The sequence below is a fragment of the Salvelinus alpinus genome, chromosome 22 (assembly GCF_045679555.1).
Source record: "Salvelinus alpinus chromosome 22, SLU_Salpinus.1, whole genome shotgun sequence".
NCBI classification, from domain to species: Eukaryota; Metazoa; Chordata; class Actinopteri; order Salmoniformes; family Salmonidae; genus Salvelinus; species Salvelinus alpinus.
In genome coordinates this window covers 32362582-32375356 of record NC_092107.1, presented here as the reverse complement: position 1 = coordinate 32375356, position 12775 = coordinate 32362582, and the positions used below count along the sequence as shown (strand labels likewise).

Here is a 12775-nt window from a genome sequence, read left to right as displayed (position 1 = left end):
AGTATAGGTCACCTAGCAGGACAAATTCAGATTTAGTGTAATCTAGCTAGTACACTCACTGAACTATATATTGATATGACAGATTGTAAAATTATTTGATGATTTGGTTAATACAGACATAGTTAGCCTACCCTTGTTCTCATTGTCTTCAAACGGCCGAGATGGGTATTTCATTAAATGCCCTTTGACTACAGTAAAACTAGAATCTGTGGTAAAAGGTTCTGGCCAGTACGGGTATCGAACCCGCGACCTTCGCGTTATTAGCACGACGCTCTAACCAACTGAGCTAACCGGCCTTCCATATCTCACCTGTTGTAGAGAATATAGTGATAATCCATACAGCTGCTGGAGGGTAGTTCTCACTAATCTGTTCACCCAATTGGCAACAGATTTCCATGCGTATATTCAAAAATCCGCCTAAAAACAATATGTGCATTTTCACACAGAGAGGTTAACATCAAATTGACTTGTTGCAGGTAAGAGGCTGTGTGTGATGACGTGTAACATAAAAATGCCTTTTGCGGTTGAATTCCCACGTACCGAATAAAAAACATGTGAAATGGGTTTCCATCCCATTTTAACTCTATTGATAATTTTCTCACAAAAACATGGCGAAATATAGCGAGTGTGCTCACTCTGGTATTGGCACGTGTTCTGTAGCGCTGTTGGCTAGAGGGCACGTATAGCCTTCCCTACATGGTGAGATTATGGACAAAAGAGCAATATTATTTTTATTTGTCAAACGGTAGCCAAGCATCGATGATCATGTCTCCAGAATAAGAGCCCTCGATATTTATTTGAAAGGAGCATCAAACTCATCACCGTGCACTTACACCACCCTGTGAAGTCCATCATCATTTCATTCATCGGTAGCATGCTGTGATTGCTTTCCAGACGAGTGGTAGTGGGAGGACCACACAATATGTCAATCGGATGGTTACTATATAAATATTTGTGCATAAAAGCTTTTCCACCGAAATTTCTCGCATACTTAATTTTACCGACAAGAAAAGATCCCACTTTGTCTAGTTTATTTTGTTTTGTCGAAATTTGGAAAATGTCCCGTCTGTTTACATTAGACCTGTCGTGACATTTTTTTATCTGACATAAAAAGGTTGGATGGAAACCTGTTTATGTCTGGAGGAAACCTGGCACCATCCCTAAGGTCAGTAGGTGTAAAGTACTTAAGTAAAAATACTTTAAAGTACTACTTAAGTAATTTTGGGGGGGTATCTACTTTACTTTACTATTTTTGACTACTTTTACTTCACTACATTCCCAAAGAAAAGTATGCACTTTTTATTCCATACATTTTCCCTGACACCAAAAAGTATTTGTTACATTATGAATGCTTAGCAGGACAGAAAATGGTCAAATTCACACACTTATCAAGAGAAAGGGGGATATCTAGTCAGTTGTACAACTGAATGCCTTCAACTGAAATAAATCACATCTCCATATTACCAGGAATTCATTCAGAGATGAACCTAAATCAGGGTTTAACACGTGGGTTAAATACCAGTGAAACCAGTTATCAACATAATAAACAAATCATGTCCAGTTGAATTTCAGATTTAGATTTTATTAACAATAAATTACTTCTTACATAATTAAATTGCACAATGTTTCAGTAATTATTTAATTATATATTGAACATTCAAGGCATACAGTATGCACACATACACATACTCATCATACACACACATGTTTTGTCACTCGCATGCCATTCCAGTGCTGTGGGTGTGCTGGCACATTCTGTGCAGATGCTTCAGGACCAGGTGTCTGTGGAGGGTTTTTGACATTGGAGAAGTTGTGCAGGATTTCCCCAAGTGTGTGTGTGCGTGCGTATGTCAGTGTGCATGTGTAAGTGGCATATCAGTATTGGCAAGGGAACTGACCCCAAAAACACGTCCACTGATTAAGCAAGGCCTGTGATCCTGTAGGGCTTGTCTTCTCCAGTCAATTACCTCCAGCCCAATACTAAGCACTCTGTCATGTGATTGTTCTATTTACTGTACAGAATCATGAAACATTCACGGTTAATTTCCATTCAGTGCTGGTGGGTGGATTTTAAAACGTGCTTCTTGTATGGTTTCAATAGAGGAGTTGCTCTTTACAAAAGGGTGGATCGTCAAGCCATTGTTCTGGGGGAATTACATTTCTAGCAAAGAAGCGCTTTTAAAAAATTTAGAAAAAAATTGGCCCATGCAGTTGAGGCAAGGTTACGATACATTCACATGTTACCATCCCCTTGAGAACTGTTTCTGTGGTTATCTTCTCCCATCACATGCATAGCTCCTGTTCCACCAGAGCCTTGTTTTACAGTTAGACTGTTAGTGCTGAATCATTCCACTGGAAGTAGTGTAAGACATGCAGTGTGTTGGAGTTATGGAAGAAGTACTCTGATTGTAGGACCGATCAGGGGAGCCTGGGAACCTAAACCCTGGAGCCTGGGAACCTAAACCCTGGAGCCTGGGAACCTAAACCCTGGAGCCTGGGAACCTAAACCCTGGCACACCAAAACCACCTGAGAAAGGGAAACAGTTAATCGGAAATAATGTCATTGCGTGATGTCACTTTCTTCCAATGCAATCCCATACTCAAATCACATGATCTCTGTCATTTGATCCATGTGGTCCAGTAAAAATTGATGCCAGGGGGTTCCAACCAATCACTTTCAGTGTGGAATATCATGTGCTTCACTGTTCCTCCTCTGACTGGTCAGTCCAGGTACCGAAGAAATTTGAGACTTTGGGGGTTTTGGGGGTGCGTCTGACACCCCTGGAGCCCAGTCTGGCCCCTGAGGAAGTGCCCCCTTCCTGGGCCAGGTGGATCCTCTGGCTCTCCCTGAGGTTCTGGGCCCGCACTTCCTGGTTCTTGATCTCCTCTATTACCCGACAGGGGAACCAGCCCTTCTCTCCATCATGGAGCCTCTCACCCATCATCCAGCCTGAGGGGGTGATAGAGAGGAGAGAGAGAGAGAGAGAGAGAGAGAGAGGGAAGAGTGGAAGAGGAGTGTAGGTAAAGAAAGAGAGGGAGTAAAAAGAGATATTAACTAACAGGCAGCCTGTTGAATCTACACTAGAGCTCCTAGTACTAAGATCTCCCAGGAGATATGTTGTCTGGTCTCACCGTCATCTGTCCTCTCCAGGATGTTTAACACGTCAGCCATCTCAATGGACAGCTCATCTGGCTCCTGAGACAAGTACGACTGAATACACTGGACCTGGGGAGAGGCTGACCACACACGCACGCACATTAATAACATATTCACTACCGTTCAAAAGTTTGGGGTCACTTAGAAATGTCCTTGTTTTTGAAAGAAAAGCACATTTTTTGGTCCATTAAAATAACATAAAATGGATCAGAAATACAGTGTAGACATTGTTAATGTTGTAAAAGACTATTGTAGCTGTAAACGGCTGAATTTTAAGCAACCATCACTCCTGTGTTCGAATGGCACGTTGTGTTAGCTAATCCAAGTTTAAAATTTTAAAAGGCTAATTGATCATTAGAAAACCTTTTTGCAATTATGTTAGCACAGCTGAAAACTGTTGTTCTGATTAAAGAAGCAATAAAACTGGCCTTCTTTAGACTAGTTGAGTATCTGGAGCATCAGCATTTATGGGTTCAATTACAGGCTCAAAATGGCAAGAAACAAAGCACTTTCTTCTGAAACTCGTCAGTCTATGCTTGTTCTGAGAAATGAAGGCTTTCCCATGCGAGAAATTGCCAAGAAACTGAAGATCTCGTACAACGCTGTGTACTACTCCCTTCACAGAACAGCGCAAACTGGCTCTAACCAGAATAGAAAGAGGAGTGGGAGGCCCCGGTGCACAACTGAGCAAGAGGACAAGTACATTAGAGTGTCTAGTTTGAGAAACAGACACCTCACAAGTCCTCAACTGGCAGCTTCATTAAACAGTACCCGCAAAACACCAGTCTCAATGTCAACAGTGAAGAGGCGACTCCGGGATGCTGGCCTTCTAGGCAGAGTTGCAAAGAAACAGCCATATCTCAGACTGGCCAACAAAAAGAAAAGATTAAGATGGGCAAAAGAACACAGACACTGGACAGACGTAGATTGGAAAAAAGTGTTATTGACAGACGAATCTAAGTTTGAGGTGTTCGGATCACAAAGAAGAACATTCGTGAGACGCAGAAAAAATGAAAAGATGCTGGAGAGGTGCTTGACGCTATCTGTCAAGCATGTTGGAGGCAATGTGATGGTCTGGGGGTGCTTTGGTGGTGGTTAAGTGGGAGATTTGTACAGGGTAAAAGGGATCTTGAAGAAGGAAGGCTATCACTCCATTTTGCAACGCCATGCCATACCCTGTGGACGGCGCTTAATTGGAGCCAATTTCCTCCTACAACAGGACAATGACCCAAAGCACAGCTCCAAACTATTCAAGTACTATTTAGGGAAGAAGCAGTCAGCTGGTATTCTGTCTATAATGAAGTAGCCAGCACAGTCACCAGATCTCAACCCTATTGAGCTGTTGTGGGAGGAGCTTGACCGTATGGTACATAAGAAGTGCCCAACAAGCCAATCCAACTTGTGGGAGGTGCTTCAGGAAGCATGGGGTGAAATCTCTTCAGATTACCTCAACAAATTGACAATTGGAATGCCAAAGGTCTGCAAGGCTGTAATTTCTGCAAATGGAGGATTCTTTGACAAAAGCAAAGTTTGAAGGACACAATTATTATTCCAATTAAAAATCATTATTTATAACCTTGTCAACATCTTGACTATATTTCCTATTCATTTTGCAACTAATTTCATGTATGTTTTCATGGAGAACAAGGACATTTCTTAGACTTGAACTCCAGTGTTTTCTCAATGCTGATGAGTTCCTAGGTACGACTCATCTTCCTCACACCCTCGTTGCACTCCTTCACAATCTGACATATGCACAAACAAACCATTATATAAGAAACCTATCCCAACACTCCCTTGGAATTGTTTGGCGACTAGTAAGTCTTTTTTAAATCTCCCGCTTTGGGCTGGATGTGTCAATGTGTAGTTTATGTAAGGGATAATCAACGAAGGTTATGCATTCTATGGAAAATAATAAACAACTTAGAAGGTGTGTTCGGAACTGACCTACAGAGTTGCATTATTTTCCAGAGAACGCAAAGAGCCCCGAGTTGATTATGCCTTTTATACCATGGCTATAATTTAGCACATTTGTTACTAGAATTGTGTTCATTTGCCAATAGAAATGTGTTCAACATCCACTGAAGTAGCTAGCAAGTTTACTAGATACAGTTGAAGTCGGAAGTTTACATACACTTACGTTGGAGTCATTAAAACTCATTTTTCAATCACTCCACAAATTTCTTGTTAACAAACTATAGTTTTGGCAAGTCGGTAGGACATCTACTTTGTGCATGACACAAGTCATTTTTCCAACAATTGTTTACAGACAGATTATTTAATTTATAATTCACTGTATCACAATTCCAGTGGGTCAGAAGTTTACATACACTAAGTTGACTGTGCCTTTAAACAGCTTGGAAAATTCCAGAAAATTGTCATGGCTTTAGAAGCTTCTGATAGGCTAATTGACATCATTTGAGTCAATTGGAGGTGTACCCGTGGTTGTATTTCAAGGCCTACCTTCAAACTCACTGCCTCTTTGCTTGACATCATGGGAAACCCTTGTCAACGTCTTGACTGTATTTCCTATTCATTTTGCAACTCATTTAATGGAAAACAAGGACATTTCTAAGTGACCCCAAACTTTTGAATGGTAGTCTATACCACCTGTTATTTGGTACCTAAAAGTTCATTTGTGAGTAGTGGGTGTCATCTCTGTGTCGGTGTGTGTCATCTTTGTGTACGTCTCACCTGGTTGGTGGGCGCTGGTGGACATGAATCGCGTGCGGCGGTTTGGCGTGAGAGCACAGATCCAGCGCAGCTTATCACTCCTGGCAGCAGCACACAGGCACACACATGGGAGATTGTTAATAACAGATCAATGACATACAGAGAAGTACTGTACGGAGTACACTAGGTGCCGATGGGGCTTGAGACTCATATATAATGCTGTTAGTTGTAGTCACTCACATGCTGGAGGTCTTGAGCATGTAGTTGACAGGCCTCTCCTCCTGGTTCTCCAGAAGTTTCAGGTTGAACACGTTAGCCAGTATCTGACCCTGGTCTTCCATGTCCTCAGTTCTCAGCATGGCCCGCGTGCACGAGTCCAGCACCTGGAACTTCTCACCACTGTCGAAGACACACACACACACGTATACAAAGCCTCATGTGACAAAGGGCAGTTTGGCAGGAAGTGGACTTCAAAACTGCCTGTATACAAAATTATGTGTTGGGGCGGGGGGGCAATAGAAAGTCCCAGACTGAAAGTGGGTGTGCACTGCGACCCCAAATGACCACTAGCTGTCTCTGTGTGGTGATGTCATGTGCTGACCTGGAGCTGCGCTTGGTGATGAGTAGCAGGTTGTTGAAGAGGAACAGGTAGACAGGGTGGTGGAGCTTCTTGCTCCGCATGGTCCTAGTGCTCTTTGGCCCGGTCATCTGCTGCACCTCACCCTTCTTCAGCAGCCAGCGGGAGTGGGAGATCACCGGCACCGACTGGAGGGAGAGGGTCACAGGTTCAACTCAGGGTTATTATAGATCATAGAGATCTCTTTTTTACATCCGTTTTTTTTGCTGTTGAAATGCCAACATTTCGGTCTATCGATCTCCTTAATTTGGGATAGGGGGCAGCATTAGGAAGTTTGGATGAAAAGCGTGCCCAGAGTAAACTGCCTGTTACTCAGGCCCAGAAGCTAGAATGTGCATATAATTAGTAGATTTGGATAGAAAACACTCTAAAGTTTCCAAAACTGTTAAAATAATGTCTGTGAGTATAACAGAACTCATATGGCAGATGAAAACCTGAGAAAAATACAACCAGGAAGTGGGAATTCTGAGGTTTGTAGTTTTCAAGTGAATGCCTATCGAATATCCAGTGTCTGTGGGGTCAGATTGCACTTCCTAAGGCTTCCAGTAGATGTCAACAGTCTTTAGAAGTTGTTTCAGGCTTCTATTGTGAAAGGGGAGAGAATAAGAGCACTCAGAGTAAGTGGCTCAGCTGAAAGCATGAGTTGTTTATCGCGCGTGGCCGTGAGCGCGACGTTCGTTCCCTTTTCTTTCTAATGAAAACAGTATTGTTCGGTTGAAACATTATTGAATATTTATGATAAAAACACCCTAAGGTGTGATTAGAAACATAATTTGACATGTTTCTACGAACTTTAATGAAACTTTTTTGACTTTGTCTGGATTTTGTGCATATGGATTACTGAACTAAACGCGTGAACAAAAAGGAGGTTTTTGGACATAAAGATGAACTTTATCGAACAAAACAAACATTTATTGTGTAACATGGAGTCCTGGGAGTGCCACCAGATGAAGATCATCAAAGGTAAGTGCTTAATTTTAATGCTATTTCTGACTTTTGTGACACCTCTCCTTGGCTGGAAAATGTCTGTATGGTTTTGTGGCTAGGCGCTGTCCTAACATAATCGCATGGTGTGCTTTCGCCGTAAAGCCTTTTTGAAATCTGACACAGCGGCTGGATTAACAAGAAGTTTATCTTTAAGCCTATGTATAACACTTGTATCTTCCATCAATGTTTATGATGAGTATTTCTGTAATTTGATTTGGCTCTCTGCAATTTCACTGGATGTTTGTTTGAGACAATGCATTACTGAACATAACGCGCCAATTTAAACTGAGGTTTTTGGACATAAAGATTAACTTTATCGAACAAAACAAACATTTATTGTGTAACATGGAGTCCTGGGAGTGCCACCAGATGAAGATCCTCAAAGGTTAGTGATTAATTTTAACGCTATTTCTGACTTTAGTGACACCTCTCCTTGGCTGGAAAATGTCTGTATGGTTTGTGGCTAGGCGCTGTCCTAACATAATCGCATGGTGTGCTTTCGCCGTAAAGCCTTTTTGAAATCGGACACTGTGGTTGGATTAACAAGAAGTTTATCTTTAAAATGGTGTATAATACTTGTATGTTTGAGGAATTTTAATTATGAGATTTCTGTTTGAATTTGGCGCCCTGCAATTTCACTGGCTGAAGGCCAGGTGTTCCGCTAGCGGAACCCCCTTCCCAGAAAGGTTAAAGGAATCAAACAAGCAATCAAATAAAATTTCATAGTTCACATACATATATTTAGCAGATGTTACTGAGGGTGTAGCCAAATGCTTGGAACCTAACTGAGATACATAACCTTTGACCAAGTCTGTTTGTGCCAGTCTGGCAATTTCACTGACTATATAGAATATAGACATGTTGTCACATGACTGGTGACTGCAGGTACCTTAGACTTGAACTCCAGTGTTTTCTCAATGCTGATGAGTTCCTCTGTACGACTCATCTTCCTCACACCCTCGTTGCACTCCTTCACAATCTGACATATGCACAAACAAACCATTATATAAGGAACACATCCCAACACTCCCTTGGAATTGTATATAGGCAGTTAAAGACATGCTCCGGAACTTTGGCGACTAGTAAGTATTTTTTAAATCTCCCGCTTTGGGCTGGATGTGTCAATGTGTAGTTTATGTAAGGGATAATCAACGAGGGTTATGCGTTCTATGGAAAATAATAAACAACTTAGAAGGTGTGTTCGGAAGGTGTGTTCCAGAGAACACAAAGAGCCCCGAGTTGATTATCCCTTTTATACCATGGCTATAATTGAGCACATTTGCTACTAGAATTTTGTTCATTTGCCCATAGAAATGTGTTCAACATCCACTGAAGTAGCTAGCAAGTTTACTAGATACAGTTGAAGTCGGAAGTTTACATACACTTACGTTGGAGTCATTAAAACTCATTTTTCAATCACTCCACAAATTTCTTGTTAACAAACTATAGTTTTGGCAAGTCGGTAGGACATCTACTTTGTGCATGACACAAGTCATTTTTCCAACAATTGTTTACAGAAAGATTATTTAATTTATAATTCACTGTATCACAATTCCAGAGGGTCAGAAGTTTACATACACTAAGTTGACTGTGCCTTTAAACAGCTTGGAAAATTCCAGAAAATTGTCATGGCTTTAAAAGCTTCTGATAGGCTAACTGACATCATTTGAGTCAATTGGAGGTGTACCTGTGGATGTATTTCAAGGTCTACCTTCAAACTCAGTGCCTCTTTGCTTGACATCTTGGGAATATCAAAAGAAATCAGCCAAGACCTCAGAAAAACAATTGTAGATGTCCACAAGTCTGGTTCATGTTTGGGAGCAATTTCCAAACACTGTACAAACAATAGTACGCAAGTATAAACACCATGGGACCACGCAGCCATCATACCGCTCAGGAAGGAGACGTGTTCTTTCTCCTAGAGATGAACGTACTTTGGTGCGAAAAGTGCAAATCAATCCCAGAACAACAGAAAATAACCTTGTGAAGATGCTGGAGGAAACAGGTACAACAGTATATATCCACAGTAAAACGAGTCCTATATCGACATAACCTGAAAGGCCGCTCAGCAAGGAAGGAATCACTGCTACAAAACCGCGATAAAAAAGCCAGACTACGGTTTGCAACTGCACATGGGGACAAAGAATGTACGTTTTGGTCTGGTCTGATGAAACAAAGATAGAACTGTTTGGTCATAATGACCATCGTTATGTTTGGAGGAAAAAGGGGGAGGCTTGCAAGCCGAAGAACACTTCACAAAATAGATGGCATCATGAGGAAATAAAAGTATGTGGATATATTGAAGCAACAACTCAAGACATCAGTCAGGAAGTTAAAGCTTGGGCGCAAATGGGTCTTCCAAATGGACAATGACCCCAAGCATACATCCAAAGTTGCGGCAAAACGGCTTAAGGACAACAAAGTCAAGGTATTGGAGTGGCCATCACAAAGCCCTGACCTCAACCCTAGAGAAAATTTGTGGGCAGAACTGAAAAAGCGTGCGCAAGCAAGGAGGCCTACAAACCTGACTCAGTTACACCAGCTCTGTCAGGAGGAATGGGCCAAAATTCACCCAACTTATTGTGGGAAGCTTGTGGAAGGCTACCCGAATCGTTTGACCCAGGTTAAACAATTTAAAGGCAATGCTACCAAATACTAATTGAGTGTATGTAAACTTCTGACCCACTGGGAATGTGTTGAAAGAAAGAAATGCTGAAATAAATCATTCTGTCTACTATTATTCTGACATTTCACCTTCCTAAAATAAAGTGGTGATCCTAACTGACCTAAGACACGGCATTTTTACTAGGATTAAATGTCATGAATTGAGAAAAACTGAGTTTAAATGTATTTTGCTAAGGTGTATGTAAACTTCCGACTTGCTTAACGAAATCATCAGTTCTAGCTTTCTATTAGGAAAATCAAATTCAATAATACCAATATGTTTTCAATTAGACTATTGCTTTCAAAAGCAGCTCAAACAAAACATGTAAAAATGAACTATAGCCATTGAATTCTACCGTGCAAATATACCATGCGTTATAGGGAAATAATGCACATTCTAGAATGACATTCATGCCAATCAGAAGGGGGTATTCAACAATGACATGGTATAATTAAGCGATCATGCCCAAGAAGCCGGTGTTTGGAGGATATATTGGCACGGGTGTTGTTAGGCCCGAGACTAGGTCGAGTGGCTCATGAATGCCACTTTCAGAACTACTTTCAAAAAATTATATAAAAGTACCAGAGAATCTCTCTAACAAACATTACTGTGAGGCAAAGAATATATGCAAATTGTGAGTCCAAAGGAAAGAGTGCTAAACCTGTTTCAGAGAGAAGCAAATATTTATGTAGAGGCTATACTTGATGCTCCAATTAAAACCACATTCCTTTGTTTGTGGCAACTACAACTAACCTCATCATGACAGTCATCATTCCTTACAAAGCATAGAGAGTCGTGGCAAGACTAAGTCTTCCCAACATGATGATGGTGATGATTGTTTTTAATGCAACACTCAACACCATGACAGGCCCTGAGCCCATAATCACAACCCGCACTACTTCCTCTAACATGCCCCAGGCCAGTACTGAACCAAATCCAGCACTCTGTCATCTCTCCCAGACTGGTTTAGTGCTGTAAACTGGTTTGGTACTGTAAACTGGTTTAGTACTGTACATGGTTTGGTACTGTTACCGTACCTGCTCCAGCTGATGGTGAGCCTTAATGGCATTGGCCTCCATCTCTGAATTCTCCTCCGCCTTCTTCAGAATGTTCTGCAAGAAAACACAGCATCAGAAGCTCAACGCAAAACTTACATCCTGGATACTGATACTGCAATATATTAGCACACAGTAAAGCATTATCATAACTATTATTCGCGATTCAGAAATGCTATGCTCCCCCCATCTTGGTTCAGCCCACTCTCTTGCTCCACTTACCTGGACCAGCATTTTGAGTCTTGTGATCCTCTGGAAGGGGAGGATGAGGAAGGAGGTGAAAGTGAGGCCTCGGACATGCGGCTGGTTCTCCAGATGAGCCATGGCCTCACGGAATGACTGGTTTCCCTGTCTGGACAAAACACAGGCATGTTCGAACCACCACAAAGACAGCCAACTCAAAACACAGGCATGTTCGAACCACCACAAAGACAGCCAACACAAAACACAGGCATGTTCAAACCACCACAGACTGAATCAATGAGGTTGTCTGACCACAGACGGCCTACGCAGAGAGTAGACAAGCTTCACAGAACTGCTAGATGTTGCAGCAGACTACTATTACTAATGCTTTATGATATTAGCGGAACTTTTACTCAGAGCAACAAATCACCACACTGACGTTATCCAGGCAGGTCCAAACACACCGACCACACAGATCCATCCATCAATACTATGTGTCCTGCAAAAAAACACAGCCGCCTGTTAACTATGTCACCCTGTCTTGGCAGTACAACCAACTGCCCAGCAGAGGTCTCCCTCTCTAAAGTTAGCCTTATCTCTAGCTCAGCAAGCTTAGTTCTTTCCCATAGCGTTTTATAAGAATGAGAGGGGTTTTTTGCATCGACTTTGCGATTGTTGCCCTCTCTGTGTGGAGTCTATCAATAATCTGTTTAGGAATGAGAGGCAGCAGTGAAAAGCTCTTAAGAATATCCCAGCCAGCCTTGAGGGGAGAATGCACTCACTGCAGAGCAAAACAGCTGCTCACACTGTCACCAATACCTAGGTGACTCACAGCAGTCACTGACGCTCTTATGTTGTTAATGGTTGTTAATGCTATGCCGATGATCGCTATATCACTTTATATGGAACATGTCAGTACAGTACATACAGGTAACTGCCAAAATAATGGAAACACTTGAGTAAATGAGGGATACAATGTATATTGAAAGCAGGTGTTTCCACACAGGTGTGGTTGCTGAGTTAACTAAGCAATTAACATCCCATCGTGCCTAGGGTCATGTATAAAAATGCTGGGCAGGCCATTATTTGGGCTACCATGGTATGCCCCCATAGGATGACAATGCTCCCATCCACAGGCCACGAGTGGTCACTGAATGGTTTGATGAGTATGAAAACGATGCAAACCATATGTCATGGCCATCTTAGTCACCAGATCTCAACCCAATTGAACACTTATGGGAGATTCAGGGGCGGCGCCTGAGACGGCGTTTTCCAGCACCATCAACAGAACACCAAATGGTGGAGTTTCTTGTGGAAGAATGGTGCCGCGTCCCTCCAATAGAGTTCCAGACACATGTAGAATCTATGCCAAGGTGCATTGAAGCGGTTCTGTCTCCTAGTGGCCCAATGCGCTATTA

The 12775-nt window shown here is 42.0% G+C and overlaps 1 protein-coding gene and 1 non-coding gene across 2 annotated transcripts in view; both read right to left on the bottom strand.

Moving 5' to 3' along the window:
* Positions 1 to 222: 222 nt before the first annotated feature.
* On the bottom strand, positions 223 to 296 carry trnai-aau (transfer RNA isoleucine (anticodon AAU)). Its single transcript has one exon. It is a non-coding gene; the product is annotated as a tRNA-Ile (tRNA).
* A 1265-nt stretch (positions 297 to 1561) lies between these two features.
* LOC139549435 (ephexin-1-like) overlaps positions 1562 to 12775 on the bottom strand; it is a 30706-nt gene continuing 19492 nt past the window's right edge. Inside the window, exons 8-15 of the mRNA XM_071359931.1 lie at positions 11397 to 11526; positions 11157 to 11231; positions 8344 to 8433; positions 6432 to 6595; positions 6071 to 6229; positions 5852 to 5931; positions 3133 to 3237; positions 1562 to 2950 (exon numbers count right to left, since the gene is read on the bottom strand). Coding sequence (XP_071216032.1) covers positions 2700 to 2950; positions 3133 to 3237; positions 5852 to 5931; positions 6071 to 6229; positions 6432 to 6595; positions 8344 to 8433; positions 11157 to 11231; positions 11397 to 11526 — 1054 coding nt within the window. The 3' untranslated portion in view covers positions 1562 to 2699. The remainder of the gene's footprint in view (positions 2951 to 3132; positions 3238 to 5851; positions 5932 to 6070; positions 6230 to 6431; positions 6596 to 8343; positions 8434 to 11156; positions 11232 to 11396; positions 11527 to 12775) is intronic.